Here is an 18,610-nt window from a genome sequence, read left to right as displayed (position 1 = left end):
TTACATAGTCGAAAGATTTGTGTTGATGAACGAACATCCTCAATCATTTATCAACGACATCATCCTCTGCGTCACTAGCCATCGTTCGCCTCGAAAACGCGGAGGACCTCCCCAAAACACTTGAAGGCCGCCTACTCGGGCTTCCTGAAAGCCTTTTGTAACTAGGGGTGGGAGAGGTAGTGGTGGTCCGGTTTATATTTGACACCAGACTCGAGACATTACCCCCACCTGGCGCTCGCGGTCCTCTGGTAATCCTTGGTCCACGAACACCTCCCGAGGATGACCTTGCAATAGAGGATTTATTTTCTTCAGGACTGGAGGGCACAGGGCTCCCAGATCTAGAACTTGTGCTTGTGCGTTTGATTGAGCGACTATCTGGCGAGGGAGGTATAACGGCAGTGACCGGAACTTTCCCTCGTGGGTTCGGGGAATGTGGTTCTTCTACAGAAGCTTCAGCGGGGCTGGGTCTGGGAGGAGTATCGTCATCTTCAGGTTCGGGAGGGGGCTCCTTAAACATGGGCCTTGGAGGAAGGTCATCGTCGTCTGGTGGAGGTTCTTTAAAGGCTGGTCTGGGTGGTATATCCGAGCTGATTGCTAGTGGTGGTGGAGTTACCGCTTTCACCGATTGAGGTTCGGCAAAAATAGGGAGTGGTGGAGGCGGAGGCGGTGAAGCATCTTTCTCTGGGGTCATCGGGGGTGGTGGGGGTCTGGGACTTGGTTGGCTAATTTGAGAAGGAATGGGTGGCACCGGCGGAGGTGCTTGCTGCTCAATTTTGATACCTTGTTGCGCTGCTTGCTGAGCTACAAGCAGCTGTTTTGCATCGGCACCAACGGAGATCCTGCTTCTGCTCAGCCGCATGTCGATAGGAGCGGTACGCTTCCGAGTGGGAATTTTGCGTTCCGATTCTCGCTTCTTCCTTACGATGGTGGGAGGCAACAATTGGTCGTAATACCGTAACAAATCGATGAAGAGCACTATGAAGAAAAGTGAATACGACGAAGCTGACGGTAGCATTGATGTACCCACGAGTAGGATGCCGGTCTTGAATAGACAGCTCATTTTCTACCTTTGGTCGAAGAATTGCTATTTGGATGTCAGTTTCGGTATGGGTTTGATTATAGAGGGAACATACTTCGACCTAACGCTAGAGCGAGCTTGGCGATGTACACCTCATTTGGTTCCTCAACAGTCGTCGAGTCAATAAGACTGTCATAATCATATCAAATTTGTTTACTGATTAAAATGGAGGGAACTCACTTCTTCAAATGGCTCACAATTGCGTCCAAGACATACAAGTGAATTTTGGGCAGTTTTTGCAGAGCGGCACCCACTTCCTTGAGTTTCGCCTCCTGCGCGTCATCGCCATCCGGTTTTACAACCATCGTAGCACCTATTGCAGGATATATTTTTCGGAAGTCATCCCATCCTTCGTACATCGCCAGGGGGGGATCAAGCTCCAATAACCACAATTTGATCGTAGAAGCAATGACAGGAACATCATAAGGCTCGAACAACTGAGGAGAAATCGGAGATTCAGGCGGAACTCCATTGAGCGCTTCGCGTAGATGATGAACATTGACTAGTGGGACTTCATATATCCACGCTTTGCGTTTCTCTACACCCTACAATGAATAAAAAGGATAGATAACACAAAAACACACACGCACCGGTATCGTTGGGAAGCTTTTCGTATGCAGAGGCTAAGGCCCTCAGCAGAGCAGACACGACTTCAGGAATAGCCTCCTTCCTGTCAGGGCTCGGGGTGGATAAAAGGCCAACTCCCCCATCACTCCACTTTCTAATATCGATTCCGAATACGGTATCGCACTCGTCGTGAAAGACCGATTCATACACTTGAGGATCGGGTCTGAATGGGCCTGTGTGGTATCGTTCAATCAACGCAGTTAGATCCGTGTCTGATTGATATGCTGCAATAAGAGTGGATTGACGTTCAAAAGAGGACTCGAGCGACTTCGGAAGCTCGGCAAGGGTTCCTTGGAACTGTAGCAGGACTTGGAAAAGGTTGGTTAGCATCATCTTCCCAAAAGATGGATGTGCTTACCGGTCTTGATCGCGCGAAGGCGTTCAGTTTCCCATCTCTGTAAGGTCTTGAAGGTCTCTTCGAGCCTTTCCTCAAGGTGAAGTCTTCGTCTGTCCAGCTGACGAACCGCGACTCTGTAAGCCTTGTCTGCCTCTTCAGCCTCGTGCCTAGCTCTCACGAAAGCGGGCTCGTTGGTAGGGTTAGCGGCAAGGGCCTTGCTGACAAGGCTGACAAAGTTGTTGGTACGCTTAATGATCTCGCCAGTCTGTATACTACTCTTAATAGGGGATGTGATGGTCTCGGCCTTATCATCGAGGTTAAAGGCCTAGAAACGCTGAGCAACTTGAGGTCTTCCTTCTGAGGTTGAATAACACATACCTTGGCTCGAAACTGATAAAAGGCATCGTCAGCGTCCTCAAAAGCATTTCCAAACTCTCCGATACGTCTAAGTAGACCCTCTTGCTCAGTCAAAGCCCTAGCGGCATCTTCAGCCCGATCCAAGTTACCTTCGAGAGCAGGCATATTGTCTTTCAACCACATAACAAACTCTTCACCGTTGAAACAATCTTGATACTCGCCGAGAAGTGGGAACTTCACGGGCCGAAGGTTGATCTCGTTTGCTGCTCGAGTTAGAAGTTGAGATATAGCAGACAGGGGCATTGGAACACCGCCAAGAACCATTTCACCCGCAGAAACAGGTGGAGGTGGTATGTCCACTTTTGGTGGCAACAATGGAGACATTGGCAATGGGGAACTAAGTACTGCGGGTGAAGCAGGACCTTCATCGACGGCCTTGCCTTTGCCTTTGCCAGATTTAGGACGGTCAGATTCCAACTCGTGTTCTGCTGTAAAGAGGCTGGTGCTTTCAGATGTTGCATGTGGCGTTGCCGAATCTCCGGATAGAGCGCCCACACTTCTCTTTTGAATCTCTTTGAGTCGTTGAGCAATGCGTTCTGAGACGCTGGCAGTGCGTTGAGGTGGTGAACGGCCATCGAGAGGACGGAGACGAGGAGATGTTGTGTAGTGGTCTGTGACTCGAGAGCTATTAGGGGCGAATTTCGCGCTGCGTTCACGATGTGGATTGGTAACAAGTCCTATCATCATCATATGGGTGCTTACTCTTCTTCTGCTTCATCCGCCTTCCTGGTCTTCGCCAAGTATTGGTGTTTGAGTTTACCAACGTCAGCCTGAGTCGACTCGTAGCCCTTCAACCATTGATCCAAGACGACGCTCTTGCTTTGTTGTAAACGACTCTGGAGGGAATTTAAGTTGTGTTCACAGGGTACGTACTCAAGAACTTACGTTGTAGCCCCCAGCCCACTCTTCAAACGGGTCTGCAACGAGTGTCTCCAATTCTTTCGCAACAGCCCTGTGAATCCGTGCTTGAGAAACGGATTCTGCTACTAGGCCTTGAAACGTCATCAAAAGTGAAGCACCGTCATCGGCGTGAAAGCCGACCCCTGTAACAAATGTGAGGTGAAGATTGCTAAGATATAGTTGAGATAATACCTGGTTTTCCGTTAGGGAGATTCGACAAGGCGTTGGCCAACTGGTTCTCGGCTGCAGCGCGTGCCTGCAAGGTCAAACTCAGTAGGAACCCAATGGATCATAGCCAAGAATTTGCTTACCCTTACGAATGCAATAACTTGGCCATTTTCAGCGGTTCCCTATTTTGGAAGTTCTAGCTTCTCAAATTCGACTACAGTGTGTGCAGACATACCTGTTCAAGTTTACGATATAACACCTCTAAACCTTTCCGATAGTCCTGAGACCAGAATGAATTATTGAAACTCGATGGCAGCGACAGGACAGTCATCTTGAGCTTGGAATCAGGCCAGTGACCTGAGACGTGGCGGTAGAGAAGAGAGAGGGCTCCGGGAGAGGGTTGTTTGCCTTGTGCCTGCGGCCCAGCTATGGGCGACGCACGTTACTGTCACGTGAGATGGTGACCGTGAGTGGTACCTCCCCAGAAAATTCTTGTTGTGCTCGTCGTCATAGAGCATGGGATATGTCCACAGACGATTGGTCTCGACGGCCGCAAGAATAGGCTCAGTTTCGATTTCGCATCTCCCAAAGTTCCCCCCAAAAGAGGCATTATACGTCCCAGGTACTTCAGCTACAGCCTTCAATCCTGAAGAATGGGCAGCACTACAACCTCCACCACCTTCTGCTCTATCCGCCTTTGTCCATAGAATAGGCCTTTCATCAATCCTTGAATCTCCCGACATCATACAACAAGCATGCACTCATCACACTTTTCTGCAACTCTATCAACAACATAAACCTCGCGATCCGGCTCCAGCTACAAATGCACAACTTGCTGCAATCGGAAATTCATTGATGGGGCTTTTTGCAACAGAATTTTTAAGAGCCACATATCCGTATCTTCCGACACGAGTCATGAAGGCTGCAGTCAGCGCACACGTTGGCCCTCTGACTTGTGCAAATGTCGCACAAGAAATGGGAGCAGCGCCTCTCCTAAGATGGCATAGATCTGTAAGTTGTCTGGCAGCCACGTTGTTCCGCCCTCTCAAGATGTTTTTCCTCAGCGTGGAACAATTACGAAACCTGGTGTTCTTCATTCTGACGCGTTGGCCTCGATACCTCGAGCTCTGACTGCTTTGGTCTATCAAAAACGCTCCCTTCCTTCTGCGCGTCAATTCGTGCATTCATACTTTCTTGGTCGAGAAGTGGACATTCGAGGAATGATCAAGTTTCTTGACCCCAAAAAAGCGCTTTTAGAAATGGTAGAAAAATTCGGCAGAGCACGACCGAAGTCTAGGTGTGTCGTCTCGGACATTCGACTTCTGCGTGATTCTGATATATTATAGGCTTCTCAAAGAGACTGGCCGATATTCCAATGCACCGGTTTTTGTCGTCGGAATCTACTCTGGCGAAGAGCAGCTGGGAGAAGGTTTTGGCTCTTCGTTGAAGATGGCTGAGTACAGGGTGCGTGTAACTGGAAAGCCATTTTCAGTTTTTGTCTTCTCTGACTTCTTATATATTCAGGCTGCTGAAGATGCATTACATCGTGTTTACCTTACGAAGACGCCGTCCGACCTCGTCCAGCTACCGTCACAAACATTCCCCCTCGGTGTGGGTGATGTATATCGAAAAGCACCAGAGGGCAAATACGTCGCGCCGAACTTGGTCGAGTCGGAAATTATGTACGCGAGTTCGGGGAACAGTGTAGAGGTTGCCGGGGATATATCATAGTGCTCGACTTGATGAAGCGTTCAGGAAAATCTTAATGATCTGCTCCGTGACTGAGAAGTATAGCTTGATCTCCTCATCATTGGAGTCAACAGCTGTCAATAGTGTTATATCTTGTTCGTCACCTTGTGACCATCATGATGATGGGGCGAATCCAACGCGCCCTCGGATTCCAGCCAATTCCAGTTTCAACGATCCTCTTTCTCTCTTACTTCGTCCTTTGGCTGGCCGTATATGCTTCAGATCAGCTAGCGGCTATACCCGCTGAGAACGATGTGAACGTTACTCAAGCACTCAGCGATCTGCAACGAATTACAGCTCGACCACACCCCTACAACTCCCACGCAAATGACGACGTACGCGACTTAATTTTCCGGACCATAATAGAGCGAAACCAAGATATCGAAATAGTGGTTGACAGGAATAGTTCTGGGAAATGGGTCTCATCAACAGTTATTGGAGTACCAGCTGTTGCTTCGTACTTCGAAGGCAATAATATACTCGTCCGTATTCCTGGAACAGCCGAAAAGAGCACCCCAGGGGTATTATTCTCTGCCCACTATGACTCTGTCTCCACCGCACCTGGTGCTACAGATGATGGAATCGGTATCTCTGCTCTCTTACAACTCATATCCTATTTCCAACAACATCCACCACGGCGGACAGTTGTCTTCAATATCAATAACGGAGAAGAAGACGGTTTGCATGGTGCTCACGCTTTTCTTCTACACACCTGGGCGTCCGAAGTCAAAACGTTCGTTAATCTTGAAGGTGCCGCAGCTGGTGGTCCTGTATTGCCCTTCAGGGCTACCAGTGAAGACATAATGCGGGCTTATCACAAAGGAGTGAACAATTATCATGCCAACGTTCTCTCTGCAGACGCATTTGAACGTGGCATGATTCGGTCGGGGACAGACTACCAAGTCTATATCGCGAACGGGATGAGGGGTGTAGACTTTGCTTTCTATCGCGGAAGAGCGAGATATCATACAAGGTATGATGCTATACCTTGGATGGAAGGGAAAGAAAGAGCATTATGGGATATGATACAAGCAGCATTGGGGACCGGGATTGCGCTGGTCAATGAAGGGGACGAAGTCAACCTATCCTCGACTCGTAAAGGGGTATGGTTTGACATTTTTGGAAGAGTACTGTTCCTCTTCTCGCTAGATTCCTTGTTAACAATCAACATTGTGGCACTGGTTGTGGGACCAATTACGGTTCTACTGCTATTAGCACTCCAAATCTCATTTAGTAGGAGCCGAGCTGAAGGGCACGACCGTAGGCTAGTGTCCGATACTACTCCAATTGTTCGCGCCCTTTGGGGTGGCTTGAAGTACTGGATCGGTCTCGCAGCCGTGGTTGGTGTACAAGTGGGCTGGGTTGTTGGTTGGGTACACCTGAATCCATTCGTATGTTCAACTTCTTCGACTTACGAACGAGACTAAAAATATTTTGCCAGATGCTACATACCTACCCATACACGGTCATGGTATCGACATTCACCTTGTCTATCCTCGCCTTCCTATTCGTGGTGAACCTCCCCTTCAAAGCTCGAAGCAACACGGACGAGCCACAGCCTTCATCACCACTTCCACTACTTTTCCACACTTACCTCCTCACCTACCTACTGCTCATCATCTGCACCGTACTTATCACCAAATCACACGTATCTGGAACCTATCTTATCACGGTGTGGAACGTTTTGGTTTGGCTAGGTTGCGTGGTTGGGACAACGATCGGAAGGGGTGGACTGATATTTTCGGGGAAACAAACACTTGCCCTTTCTGGTGAAGAGGAGGGCGGAAGGTCTGACCAAACCCAGGAAAATAGGGAGGGCGGTCACGGTTTGACCGTGCAAGCAGTTTCTGAGGAGAATGAACGTACAACTGAACATACACCTTTACTTGCGAGGTCACGTTCTCCATCGCCCACTCAGTCCCTTCATCTACAAATAACCGATCATCAAACGACGTACACCTGGCTTCCTCTTCTTCTTATTGTACTTCCACTTCCCCTCATTCTCCTTTCCCAAGTAGTCGTCATTCTCGTTGGTGCTCTATCACCCACCCTTGCTGATGGTGGTAGTCCTAGTCAAGTCTACATCTTGTTTGCTATGTTATCAGGTATTGCCGGATCGTTCAGTTGGCCGTTCCTTGTTGCGCGAAGCAGTTCTTCCACAGGATCCTTTGCAGGCGGTCTCCATCGTTACCTCGTTCTTCTGCTTGCTGTCGTGTTCGTCGTGACCACCGTTCCCGGATGGCTTGCGGGTCTCTTGAACGGTAAAGGAACCACGTTATTTGGTTTCTCAGTGTGGACGGAATCTTGCCATATTTATCCACCTTTCACTCCCGAGACGCCACTGAAAGTCTTCTTTCAACAAAGCCTGCAAATCTCCCCGTCGATCTCAAGCACCGGCACCGTTACGATTGTACCACGGACTACCTTGACAGGTGTAGCAGAATTTTTGGAAGATTGGATAGTCCCGCGAATACCGTCTGCTCGGAACGTCATTTGCTCAAATTCTGGTGTCGATAAATCAAAGGCGGGATTGACAAAATGTTCTTGGCCAAGTGGACAGAAGTTGATTCCTGCACCAGGTGGTGACCACAGAGTCAATAGGAGCACGGATGTTCCAGGCCGGTGGGACTGGGTGGCCAGTCCTAATATCTGGTTCGATGCTCGTGCTCGTAATGAAGTATACAATGATCCCTCAGGACCGGCAGCAAGAATATCTGTGCTCGGGAGGAACACGCGAAACTGTCGAGTATATTTCGACCAACCTGTCTACAAGTATCGCGTCGTTTCGGAAGGCTATGAGGATAACTGGGAATTGCAGGATGGAGAGATTCTTGCCGATACTGGCATAAATGAGGTTAGACTATGGACGAGGGACTGGGATAAACGATTGGATCTCGAAGTTGTGTGGAAAAATAAAGAGGAGGGGGAACGGACTGGACACGTTGCGTGTGAGTGGGCAGAGTATGAGAGCGGGATGGTTGGGTTGCCTGCACAACATAGTGCCTCTAAAATTCCGGCGTTTGAAGAAGTTTTGACTTTTCTACCTCGCTGGGCGGTAGTATCAAAGCTGTCGGATGGCCTTGTCGAAGTGTCGGAAGAGTTTAGTTTCTGAATCTTCTATGTTTGGACGAACAGTTTTCCTTCCTATCTGTATTTCTATCTACGCTTGAACCATGCGATAGTGACTAAATGTACTCTAAAATAGTTGTTTGAATGGGGCTGGAGTTTGATGACACATTCTGAGATTGATGTCTAAATCCCCGTTAGACACTATAGCCAACGCCCTATTCGCCCTTTATGGATACCATACACCATTGCACCTAGACCGAATGAGAAGCCGGTTAGTTTTATCGATGGTTTACCGAATCTCAAATTTGTTGTAGTGGTTACGATCTCCCAAGTATTTACCATCCACACCAGTGAAGACACTCCGATTGCTAATTGCAACAAAGTCATGAGACCTGTCGTTGTAAACCGGGTTCCCTTCATTCCCTCTCCGCGATAATCGCTGCGGTAACGCTCCGTGATTAGACGAAGGAGGGAGTGCCCAATCAACACAATACACCCAGCTACTGGGACCGACAACTTGAGTACCGTGATCAGGGGTACTGCAAGAAAGATGAATAGGCTAAAAAATGCTGCCGCGGAGGCTATTTGTATCGGAATGAGGGGTAAACCGACCCAGGTCGGTTGAGAGCGTGATAGGGCTGAGTCGGAAGGATGTGAATACACAACCGGAGGGAAAAAATACCAAAAGGTCGATGGGGTGCTAGACGAACCACCTGAAGTGAAAGGCCGCCCATAACAACAACCGTAGCAGTGACAACCAATTCGGGAGAAGAATTCGAATAGGGGAAGTCCAACAGCTAAGGAGCCTCCAAAGATTGCGATGTCAGAGATGGCGTCCATATAAGCAAGGTAGATGGAGGCAAGAGTGGCTCCAGCGATCCCTCCGTGTAGCCAAAACCCTGGTCGAAGGAGTGTCGACAATGGGGAGTGAAAAAACTGTTTGAGACCATCTTCAAAAATGAGTGAGAATAAACGAGCTCCAAGAACGGCGAAGATGATGACAAGGGCAATCGACTCTGCTTCTAATGAGGGATAAAGGACAGTTACTGCGGCGGTTAAAACGGCCAATCCCAAGCCCATGAATATTCCGTAGATCGTGAAAAACCATTGGGTTCCGAATGCATTGATTCTGATGTGATAGGGATGGTGTGTAGTATTTACACTCCATGTCGATGTTGAATGTGTGTCTTTGAGATGTTTTTTAGAGTTATGACGTTGCTTCTCCGTCACGCCCGGCACTAGTAGGCGTTTTTGAAGTGCCCTGTATTGCCTAACCACATACCCAATACAGAATGCAGCATGGGCGATCAGCATTGCGCATGCGATCAAGTATTCCCGCTTGTCCATGCGAGCCTTTGTTCCCTGCCCGCGGTTGAGCACCCAGAACGCATACCCCATGGCGGGAAAGCGGATGAAGGTATATTGAAGAAGGTTTAAGCCGATCATAAGGGTATGGAAGTTCCACACTTTGCCCTTAGCATCGTCACTCCTGGTAGAGGAGCGTATCAAAACGCGATAATCCCGATGAGCTGACAACAACCAGAGAAAATCTCCTGGTATCTCTGATATGAGGCTCGCCAGTATTATGAGAAGAGGTCGGTAAGGCCAGTCCAATAGCACTGTTGAAAACAATGCTACTAGACTACCTAAATGGTGAACGACGTAAAGCTCATACAGATCGAGTCTGTTCAGCTCCGCCACCCACAATATTGCTCGTCCCGTGAAACAAATTTCCGTGTCGATATTAGCGGACGACAGACCGAAAGCTGCCCGCATGCAAGAAGGAGTGATAAAGGCAGTGATGAGAGCTCCCATCGCAATGCCAGTGAAAACAGGGAGTTTGTGGGAGGCATACAAGTAGTCGAAGAATGAGATGGACCGTCGCCGCAGAAAGAACTTGATACATCGCTCGGTTAGATAGTATAGAACCAATAACAGGAGTGTGAGAGCCGGTTCTCGCCTGGGCATCTGTACGAGCTGCACGAGGAAGTCGATCAGTTTGGGTCTTTTTCAATCCAACACTATAAGCACTTACCCAATTCCGAGTAGCTCGGATAGTCTGAGATACAACACGAGTTGAATTTCAAGAATATCCTTTTATACGACTTTCCTACTTTGTATCGCCTCCGGCTTTGACGTGCTCGAACCATGATGCATGAGTTCCCGAGTGGTCTTCCATTGAAATCTTGACGCCACGACTAGGCGCGGAAAACTCCGAAACGCCGCCCTGCCGTTGATCGCCGCTCACCCACTGACGACGTACAATTTTAGACTTTTTAGTGCAGCGCTCAGTGGCGTTGTGGTTCTTCCGGAGTAAGACGGGCGCCAGGGACAAACTTATGGTTTCAAGTATTCGAGACCTCAAATTCAAGATTGAATACTGGAACGTTACAGCTCGGTCCCAAATGGAGTGAATACCTGCAGCTGTCAAAGAGAATTGAGATCTGGGAACTCGTCGAGAAAAGAAACGGAAAACATTAAGATCACAGAACTAGTGACCGTAGATGGACCAGTAGAAATACACGATTGATGATATAGCAACAACAAATTCATCCTTGACTGTGAATTGAGAGCGTAATTTAGAATAAAATGAGATGGAAGCGTTGCAGGCGTGTCCGGGCGAGCACGAGGATTGGAGATGAAAATGTCGGAAAGAGAACCAAGGATCGTGAATATGGACGTGGATAGCGGTCGCGGTCAGCAAGATGACGAACGTTTATTTTCGGGTTGCTCGCCGTATAAAACTGGCCATGGCTAGCGTGCCAAGTGCGAGCGCACCGCCCACTAATGCCATTCCAACGTAGCCCTCTACTCTTCAGGTCAGCATCCGAGGTCGTGTTGGAGCACAACGACACTCACCTTTTGTGACACCCTTCTCAATGAGCTGTGCCAGGCTGATGGCTTGTAAGTTTGTTGGCTCCTTGTCTAGTAAAAGTCCTAGTGTTGAAACCGCGTGAGCAGTAAAGGACGGGAACTTGCAATACAACGCACCGTTAAACTTTCTGGCTTCTTCATAATTCCCCATCTTGTAATGACCCAGTGCCAAATAATAAAGACATTCTCTCCGTCGCTTCGGCTCCGACCTGTACAGCTCTTTGGAAAAAGAAAGGTCAGTTTGGTCGCCTACGACAGACAAGAAAGAGTGAACCTTGAAGCAGCTTCACACCTTCTACTTGATGATCTCTCAAAGGGCTTTTCACAAGTCCCCATGCATAATTGAATTTGGTCTGGACAGTGACATGTGCTTGTAATAGTTCTCGCTCGTATTGCAATCTCAAGACCTATGCAGTACCCACTTGTGAGGATTCTATGAGACATCGTTAAAGGTAAGAGAGCTCACCTCCAAGTTGTCAAAAGATAACGAGTCCTCTGCATCTGCTGCGTAGGGAAGTTCGAGGCTGGACATGGTTATGGAACAACGGATATTGTTGACGTGACTTTTGACGTGAGCATAGCTGCGGCATTGCCGAGCGGAGTCTGAACCAGGTTGTTCTCTTCCACATCACATCCAAGTTTTACTATGCCAGAAGATCACGGTGAGTTACTTATTCGTTTTTCTTTTAGGTCTGTAACCTCCCTGTGGCCAGCACTCGAGTAGAAAGCATTCGGAACTCCTACGGAAATTCCTTTTTTGTCCGTTTTTCTTCCTTAAAACGTTCAGAGATGACAGACTCATGGTGCAACAATCTTTTTTCTCTCTCTTGCATGCACCATGCTGTTTCTATAGCCAGCTTAGCCGTCCATCGATCGTCTCGCTCTCCAGACTCGAACTCCTGACATAAACCCGACACCCAATCAAAGGTTACTTACTTTAGCTTCGGCATCTTGTTTTCTTCTTTGCAGACCGCGGACCTTTGCGCGACGAGCGTCACCGCCCCTCCAGACACGATGATGGTGGGCACCGTGACAGAGATCATAGAGAACGTGCGGACCGTGCAGACAGATACGGCAGACGAGGAGATGACAGGCGAGACCGCGACAGGGATAGAGATAGAGACCGAGGAGACAGAGACCGGGAACCACATCGAGAACGAAAAGACCGTGATAGAGATAGGGAACGTTTTCGTGATTATGAAGATCGTCCCCGTCGGCCTCACCATGACGAAGACAGGCGTAGAGACCATCGTCCTCCGCGTGATGATGAGGGAGGCAAAGGGGAACGTCGTGGACGCGAAAGCGGTAGATCCAAGAAAGAAGGTTTGGGCACTCCGGAGCGAAGATCACCGACACCTGAAGGGGCTATCCCTATTTCCCAGCGACGACGCAAAGCTTCTGGTTGGGATGTCCACGCTCCTGGCTACGAACAATACACGGCAATGCAGGCCAAACAGACAGGTAGGCTCTGTTTCTCATCTAAAAGGATCTCGTTGACGAGTTGATACAGGCCTTTTCAACTTACCCGGTGCTAACCGAACTCAGATACCCCCCATCTTGGGTATACCTGGCCTTCCGCCACCTATGCCCGTTCAGACATTTGGTATGGGTCTAGGTAGCAACCCTAATCTATCTCGACAATCCCGCAGACTTTACATTGGAAGCATAACACCCGAAGTCACTGAACAAAACCTGGCCGAGTTCTTCAACCAGAAGATGGCAGAGATGAACATTGGCACTGGCGCTCCTGGAAACCCAGTCTTGGCCGTGCAATGTAATTATGAGAAGAACTATGCGTTCGTCGAGGTGATTTTCCATTGGGCCGCATCTTTTATGTCGATGTCTGACCCTGTGGTAGTTCCGAAGTGCTGAGGATGCTACCTCAGCAATGGCCTTTGACGGTATCATCTTTATCAACGGGCCCCTCAAAATACGCAGACCAAAAGATTACGGAGGAGATGCTGTGGCTCAACCCAACGTCCACGTCCCAGGGGTCGTATCTACTAACGTCCCGGATTCCGTGAACAAAATATTTGTCGGCGGCCTTCCTACTTATCTCACAGAAGAAAATGTCATGGAACTTCTAAAGAGTTTTGGAGACTTAAAAGCCTTTAACCTGGTGCGAGAAAATGGTAACGGCCCGTCAAAGGTATATATGACCTTCATCCATCACCTGTCGAATCTAACCAAATCTTCTTCAAGGGCTTTGCTTTCTTTGAATATGTTAATGACGAAGTTACCGAAGTCGCCATTCAAAGTTTAAATGGGATGGAATTTGGTGACCGTTATCTGGTCGTTCAACGAGCATCTGTTGGCGCGAAACCTGGGACACCTGGAATGATCCCCAACCCTGATATTCCCTATGATGAAATGCCCGAAATTCCCCGCCCCATCATGCCTGCAGGAACAGAGCAGAACTCAAGCGCACGAATCCTCCTCATGCTGAACATGGTTACCCCAGAAGATCTCGTAGACGATATGGAATACGGAGACCTTTACGAAGACGTCAAAGAAGAATGTTCGAATTTTGGCAAATTGGAGGATCTACGCATTCCGCGACCAATTAAGAAAGACAAGAAGTGGGCACCCGGAGAAGGCATGGATCCACAAGCAGCAGCTCGTGCGGACGAAGCTGCTGGTGTTGGGCGTGTGTACGTCAAATATGTCGATGCTGAAAGTGCTTCGATAGCTCTCAAAAGTTTGGCTGGGAGATCGTTTGCAGGCCGGTCGATTGTTGCGACGTTATTGAGTGAGGAGAGCCAGACCACTCCCCCGTTGAACTTAATCTTCGCACCCCAGCCAGAAGCGCCGCCCCCATTACCCTCTTCATAGTCTACTTCTACTTCGCCTTTTCGCTTTACCCTGATGTATACAGAAAATGTTATTCACGTCTCGGCTGAGAATGAGGGTTGGAATCATTGCTCGTTCAATGCAAACTAGGTATGAGTTAGTGTCGGTAATCAGTGTTGCTGCTCCACCTCAGCCAACGCTTTTCGGAGAACAGCGATCTGCCTGTCAACCATGGCCCTACTTGGTCCTCCGATCGCTTGCCGTCTCTCGACGCTTGCCTCGAAGTCGAAGACATCATGAACATCTTCGGTAAATAGCTGGTTAAGACCTTGATAATCTTGGAGTGTCAGCTCATTGAGCTGGCATTTTCGGGACTCTGCCAACGCAACTGCGCGACCAGAGATGTGATGTGTCTCCCTGAAAGGAACCTTTGTAAATTTCAGTATTGAAGGGATGTTCAGGAACAAAGAAACACGTTTACTCCTTTCCGAACGAGATAATCTGCGAGATCCGTCGCGAGCACATCCATTGTGAGAGCCTGGCGCATTTTCTCTGGATGAATCTGGGACCAAGTTATTAGTAAGAGCATGTATAGGTACGAAAGAGATTCGCACCTCAAGTGTGGCAATCACCCCTTCAGCGATTTTGAATGATACAGAGGTGTTCGTAAGGGTATCAAATAGCGGCTCCTTGTCCTCCTGAAGGTCTTTATTATACGTAGATGGCAAACCTTTGTAGGTCATAAAGAAACCTGCCATCTGAATACGATACTGGAGCGGTCTGTACTCTTACGAACGATAAAAGTGACGCACGTTTCCGAAAATACGACCAGATTTCCCTCGGAGCAGCTCGAGAGAGTCGGGGTTCTTTTTTTGCGGCATGATACTCGATCCCGTGCTAAGAGGAGGCTCGTCAGAATAGAGCGATGTCAACGAAGACGACAATACCTGTATGCATCACTCAAACTGACAAACCCGAACTCGGCAGTTGAGTAGATTATGAGATCTTCAGCCATTCGACTGATATGGGTCATAGCTAAGCTGGACCACATCAAGAACTCCACGATAAAGTCTCGATCCCCGACACCCCAGAGACTGTTCTCTGCCACAGATTGGAAGCCAAGTTCTTTGGCCAGGAATTCTCGATCCACCGCGAATGGGTTTCCTGCGAGAGCACCACATCCAAGAGGCAAAACGGAGATCCTGGGTATCAATTGTTGCAGGCGTTCAAGATTGGAGTGAAACGAAAAGGCATGAGAAAGGAGTAGGTGTGACCATCGGATGGGTTGTCCGCGCTGTGGAAGAGGTAGAAAAAAGAAAAAGACGATGAACTAGATTGCTACACACCTGTAGATGGGTATAGCCAGGCATCAGGGCGTCCTTCTCTTTATCGGCTCTCTCCACCAATACGCGTATGAGACCGATTATCCCGGTGCGGACTTCCTTGATCTCTTCCAACAACCACAAACGCATATCGGTCGCTACCTGATCATTTCGGGAACGTCCTGTGTGTAACTTGCCACCAAGTGGTCCAATCAATTCGCTCAGTCTGCGTTCGTTGGCTGTGTGGATGTCTTCATCGTCTGCTTGGATGTTGAACTAGGTGATTGCATCAAGAGGGAATCTTTCGGGAAGAGATAACGCCGACGAAACATACAACTTTGTCTTCCCATTCCTTGCCTACTGTTTGCAATCCTTGAATAATTTTGATTTCCTCGTCCTGAGTCAGGATTCCGACGCGTCTCAGTCCTTTGGTGTAGGCAATAGATCCTTTTATATCGGCCGCATGCATCCTTTGATCATATTGCAACGATTGGTTGAACCCATGCATCCTGACAATGACCCTCGTGAGTAACTCTACTTCCCGACCAGTGGTATGGAACATACAAAGGATCCGTTTTCCCGGTGAATCGACCACCCCATAGTTTTTGTTTTGTAGGTTGTTCAGCCATTGCAGTCTCTTGATGAGGAAGTTTTGATGGCAGAAAAACCTTATCTCATCAGCGTACCGTAATCTCTTATCGAAGTGAATCGAAGTCAACCTACAAGATTGATTCACTGTCAGAATTACTTAAGCATGGATTCATGTTTGGTATCGGTGAAGTCCTTGTGGTATATTTACGTCTCGACATTCCTTTCGAGAAGGGATGAAGGCCCAAATCCTCTTCCCTTTCCCAGCGCGTTATCCACAACCTCCATCATCGCCAAAACTTTCTCGTCTTCATATCGCTTCCCAATGAGCTGAATACCAACAGGCATCCCTTTCATGGCAACAGGGTCATAGTACGGCTCCTTATCCTTGTACATGCGCTTGTGCATCATGACGCTACCGGCGTCAGGACCACATTCGGTCCATTCCTTGGTCAATGCATCCTTAGAGGGATCGACGAAGGTGACAGGTAGCACTCCAACGGGACTGTCGACCAGGTTGTAGAGTATTGTGCTGGAGGCAAGGGCATTGAGTTCACTGACCCCCCTGCGAAGGATATTAGCATATAAGATCCCAGATTCCAGAAAAGACTACAATGTATGGGGCGACCAACCCGTGAGGTAATTGAGGCATCGACTGGACAGGTGCGATGAGACCGTCCAGCTCATGCTGACGCCAAACCTGGATGAACAAGATGAACACATAAGAAAGTTGGTTTGCTGATTGGATACGAGAACGCACTTTGTCGTAGAACTCTTGTATAAATTCATTTCGTTTCACAGAATAACCTGACCACTCTCCAAATGTTTTGATTCGCGCTGCACGGAGCAGGTTAACATAGGTCGAATCGCCCAAGATGGATTCGAGAACCCAAGCTGCAAAGGCTCGAATGAAGCCTAGAGTGAAAGCCATTATATTTAGGGAGGTTAAGGTCCATAGACAACGTTACTGTACCAGGCAGACGCGAGCCGTATACTGGCAAATAGATGGTCTTTTCCTGAAAAGATGGACGGTTAAGTTTATGTTGAGAGAAGCCAAGTATAGCATTACCATGGGGTCCGAGCCTAGATGGCTGGTTAGCTTTCTGTAACCATCAGAAGACGTAAGTCCCATGAAGATGGCTGTCGCCGCCGTAGCTAGGAAACACATCAAAAGAAATACAGGGTGGTGGGAGCAAATCTGCAGTTACCGAAGGGAAAGTCAGTAAGTTCGATGCATTGGTGACCCTGCTTCTTCAGTGCCTCCACTGTTTCGGATACTGCACGCTTGTTTGCAGGTGATGCTTTAGTAAAGCCATCTGTGACAAGACCATGAGTATGATGATAATGGAGGGAAAATTGAATTGACCCGAAGTGTAGTACCCAAAACGCATTTTCTTCGGCAATTCAACCTCCCGATAGGGCGTCGGAGTGAGGGTATAATCTGCATACCCGTCCGGAAGTCCAAAAAGACCCCTACAGAAGATATCTAGTTCCTCCACGGAGCTAGATGTTAAGGTTAAGACGACCCAATCGGAGCATCTCTCGACCTACCGTCCCATAGGGCCGACAGTATATTGAATTCCACTGTCACCAGAATTAGGACCTGGTTGGACCCAAGATGATGAGAACTAGGCGGACACACAAGGAATGTCAAAATACACGTACCCCGGCAACCACTGCGACTGAGACGCCCTACGGTTGGTTTCAATGCGTAAATTCCGCAGTAGGTTGTTGGAATACGAAGACTGCCTCCAATGTCACTTCCAACGCCAAATACAGCACCGTCTAGCGCTAATAAGGCGGCCTCTCCTCCAGAGCTACCCCCGCAAGTATACTTGTGGTTATAAGGATTTAGCGTTCTCCCCCATAATGGGTTGTTGCATTCGAACGCGAACAATGTCTGGGGTACATTCGTCTTCATGATTGGGACAGCACCGAGTGATACAAGTTGTTGAACAATCTGCGAATGTGTGAGGATACTTGGACGAAGATGATCCCAGTACATACTCACGCCCGCATTCTTCTTCGCTGGGTTATTCGCCCACCGCGTATACCCAACTGTGCTGTCGAACCCAGTCACATCATATTGGTCCTAGAATAGGGAAGATTAAGCTCGTGAGAGTTGACGGTTGATCATCCATCCATACTTTGAGGCTGATGGGAACACCATGGAAAGGACCGCGCAGTTGCTTTGTCGACGCATATTCGGCATCCAGATCGTTTGCTTGTTTCAATGCTTGTTCAAACAGAACTAGTGGAACCATTACTAGAAGAATACGGGACATGATTCAGGTTACGCACTTTCTGTACCACAGTTCGTCTGAGCGTGTGCAACAGCTGCTCTTGCGATATAAGCCTCAACAACTTGAACTGCTGTCCATTCTCCGCTTTGGATCCGAGACACGATTTCTTTCGCTGTGTTCCAACATTAATGGTCAGTTGCAACAACTGGTACGTAGAGAAAACGAACTTCCGGCTTTCAGAAACACCGTATGATTGGTAGAATTGAATGCTGGTGCGGTGTAAAGCAATTGTGCACGTTCTTTGCGTTTCTTTTCGACAATTACTTGGTGCCCATTACTCGAGAACGGCCACATTAGTACTGGTCTGGAGTAGACAAAGAAAGGTGTGTCAAGAGGTAAAATTCACGCGATTGTGGGGATAGTAAGGGTACAGGCTGGTACAAGTAAA

The 18,610-nt window shown here is 48.4% G+C and overlaps 8 protein-coding genes across 8 annotated transcripts; 3 read left to right on the top strand and 5 right to left on the bottom strand.

The window, feature by feature from the left end:
- Positions 1-43: 43 nt before the first annotated feature.
- Positions 44-3,950, bottom strand: E1B28_007320 (uncharacterized protein; the record flags this gene model as incomplete). The annotated part of the gene is made up of 12 exons (XM_043152043.1): positions 3,763-3,950; positions 3,671-3,709; positions 3,552-3,615; positions 3,345-3,502; positions 3,162-3,295; positions 2,421-3,105; positions 2,064-2,367; positions 1,669-2,013; positions 1,259-1,616; positions 1,134-1,207; positions 1,028-1,084; positions 44-975 (listed from the first exon to the last, which is right to left on the bottom strand). Exons 1-12 carry the CDS (start codon positions 3,856-3,858, stop codon positions 44-46), a joined length of 3,246 nt encoding a protein of 1,081 aa, XP_043010128.1. The 5' UTR covers positions 3,859-3,950.
- Positions 3,951-4,043: 93 nt separating this feature from the next.
- Positions 4,044-5,258, top strand: E1B28_007319 (uncharacterized protein; the record flags this gene model as incomplete). The annotated part of the gene is made up of 4 exons (XM_043152042.1): positions 4,044-4,538; positions 4,592-4,824; positions 4,874-4,991; positions 5,052-5,258. The coding sequence occupies 4 exons, from the start codon at positions 4,044-4,046 to the stop codon at positions 5,256-5,258; spliced, it is 1,053 nt and encodes a 350-aa protein (XP_043010127.1).
- Positions 5,259-5,392: 134 nt separating this feature from the next.
- E1B28_007318 (uncharacterized protein) lies at positions 5,393-8,388 on the top strand (the record flags this gene model as incomplete). Its single annotated transcript, XM_043152041.1, has 2 exons — positions 5,393-6,667; positions 6,718-8,388. 2 exons carry the CDS (start codon positions 5,393-5,395, stop codon positions 8,386-8,388), a joined length of 2,946 nt encoding a protein of 981 aa, XP_043010126.1.
- A 129-nt stretch (positions 8,389-8,517) lies between these two features.
- Positions 8,518-10,491, bottom strand: E1B28_007317 (uncharacterized protein). The gene is made up of 2 exons (XM_043152040.1): positions 10,381-10,491; positions 8,518-10,322 (listed from the first exon to the last, which is right to left on the bottom strand). Exon 2 carries the CDS (start codon positions 10,311-10,313, stop codon positions 8,547-8,549), a length of 1,767 nt encoding a protein of 588 aa, XP_043010125.1. The 5' UTR covers positions 10,314-10,322; positions 10,381-10,491; the 3' UTR covers positions 8,518-8,546.
- A 95-nt stretch (positions 10,492-10,586) lies between these two features.
- FIS1 (mitochondrial membrane protein) lies at positions 10,587-11,767 on the bottom strand. The gene is made up of 5 exons (XM_043152039.1): positions 11,686-11,767; positions 11,494-11,626; positions 11,337-11,438; positions 11,205-11,282; positions 10,587-11,153 (listed from the first exon to the last, which is right to left on the bottom strand). The coding sequence occupies exons 1-5, from the start codon at positions 11,749-11,751 to the stop codon at positions 11,062-11,064; spliced, it is 471 nt and encodes a 156-aa protein (XP_043010124.1). The 5' UTR covers positions 11,752-11,767; the 3' UTR covers positions 10,587-11,061.
- Positions 11,768-11,824: 57 nt separating this feature from the next.
- Positions 11,825-14,051, top strand: E1B28_007315 (uncharacterized protein; the record flags this gene model as incomplete). Its single annotated transcript, XM_043152038.1, has 5 exons — positions 11,825-11,881; positions 12,189-12,680; positions 12,730-13,025; positions 13,078-13,368; positions 13,422-14,051. The coding sequence occupies exons 1-5, from the start codon at positions 11,866-11,868 to the stop codon at positions 14,049-14,051; spliced, it is 1,725 nt and encodes a 574-aa protein (XP_043010123.1). The 5' UTR covers positions 11,825-11,865.
- Positions 14,052-14,129: 78 nt separating this feature from the next.
- E1B28_007314 (uncharacterized protein) lies at positions 14,130-16,009 on the bottom strand. Its single transcript, XM_043152037.1, has 8 exons — positions 15,896-16,009; positions 15,666-15,840; positions 15,356-15,607; positions 14,957-15,303; positions 14,822-14,906; positions 14,624-14,767; positions 14,491-14,571; positions 14,130-14,437 (listed from the first exon to the last, which is right to left on the bottom strand). Exons 1-8 carry the CDS (start codon positions 15,958-15,960, stop codon positions 14,180-14,182), a joined length of 1,407 nt encoding a protein of 468 aa, XP_043010122.1. The 5' UTR covers positions 15,961-16,009; the 3' UTR covers positions 14,130-14,179.
- Positions 16,010-16,067: 58 nt separating this feature from the next.
- Positions 16,068-18,546, bottom strand: E1B28_007313 (uncharacterized protein). Its single transcript, XM_043152036.1, has 12 exons — positions 18,390-18,546; positions 18,221-18,334; positions 18,067-18,170; positions 17,931-18,011; positions 17,585-17,879; positions 17,471-17,522; positions 17,286-17,422; positions 17,128-17,235; positions 16,989-17,074; positions 16,893-16,935; positions 16,680-16,834; positions 16,068-16,619 (listed from the first exon to the last, which is right to left on the bottom strand). The coding sequence occupies exons 1-12, from the start codon at positions 18,514-18,516 to the stop codon at positions 16,497-16,499; spliced, it is 1,425 nt and encodes a 474-aa protein (XP_043010121.1). The 5' UTR covers positions 18,517-18,546; the 3' UTR covers positions 16,068-16,496.
- Between the last annotated feature and the right edge of the window lie 64 nt (positions 18,547-18,610).

This window comes from Marasmius oreades, chromosome 4 (genome assembly GCF_018924745.1).
Source record: "Marasmius oreades isolate 03SP1 chromosome 4, whole genome shotgun sequence".
In the NCBI taxonomy this organism is placed as follows: domain Eukaryota; kingdom Fungi; phylum Basidiomycota; class Agaricomycetes; order Agaricales; family Marasmiaceae; genus Marasmius; species Marasmius oreades.
The sequence above is the reverse complement of the archived record's forward strand: the minus strand, read 5'-3'. Positions and strand labels throughout refer to the sequence as shown.

Excerpts from the sequence above, each read along its gene's own strand:
- E1B28_007313 (XM_043152036.1), bottom strand. The coding sequence starts at position 18,516 with ATGTGGCCGTTCTCGAGTAATGGGCACCAAGTAATTGTCGAAAAGAAA. Across the intron at positions 17,880-17,930 it reads CAGCGAAGAAGAATGCGGGC|ATTGTTCAACAACTTGTATC; the intron begins GTGAGTATGTAC and ends ACACATTCGCAG. Across the intron at positions 16,835-16,892 it reads ATACGGCTCGCGTCTGCCTG|GCTTCATTCGAGCCTTTGCA; the intron begins GTACAGTAACGT and ends CTTTCACTCTAG.
- E1B28_007317 (XM_043152040.1), bottom strand. The coding sequence starts at position 10,313 with ATGCCCAGGCGAGAACCGGCTCTCACACTCCTGTTATTGGTTCTATAC.
- E1B28_007314 (XM_043152037.1), bottom strand. The coding sequence starts at position 15,960 with ATGGCTGAACAACCTACAAAACAAAAACTATGGGGTGGTCGATTCACC. Across the intron at positions 15,841-15,895 it reads ACCGGGAAAACGGATCCTTT|GATGCATGGGTTCAACCAAT; the intron begins GTATGTTCCATA and ends GGTCATTGTCAG. Across the intron at positions 15,304-15,355 it reads CTGGCTATACCCATCTACAG|CGCGGACAACCCATCCGATG; the intron begins GTGTGTAGCAAT and ends CCTCTTCCACAG.
- FIS1 (XM_043152039.1), bottom strand. The coding sequence starts at position 11,751 with ATGTCCAGCCTCGAACTTCCCTACGCAGCAGATGCAGAGGACTCGTTA. Across the intron at positions 11,627-11,685 it reads TATCTTTTGACAACTTGGAG|GTCTTGAGATTGCAATACGA; the intron begins GTGAGCTCTCTT and ends GGTACTGCATAG. Across the intron at positions 11,439-11,493 it reads AGGTGTGAAGCTGCTTCAAG|AGCTGTACAGGTCGGAGCCG; the intron begins GTTCACTCTTTC and ends CTTTTTCCAAAG.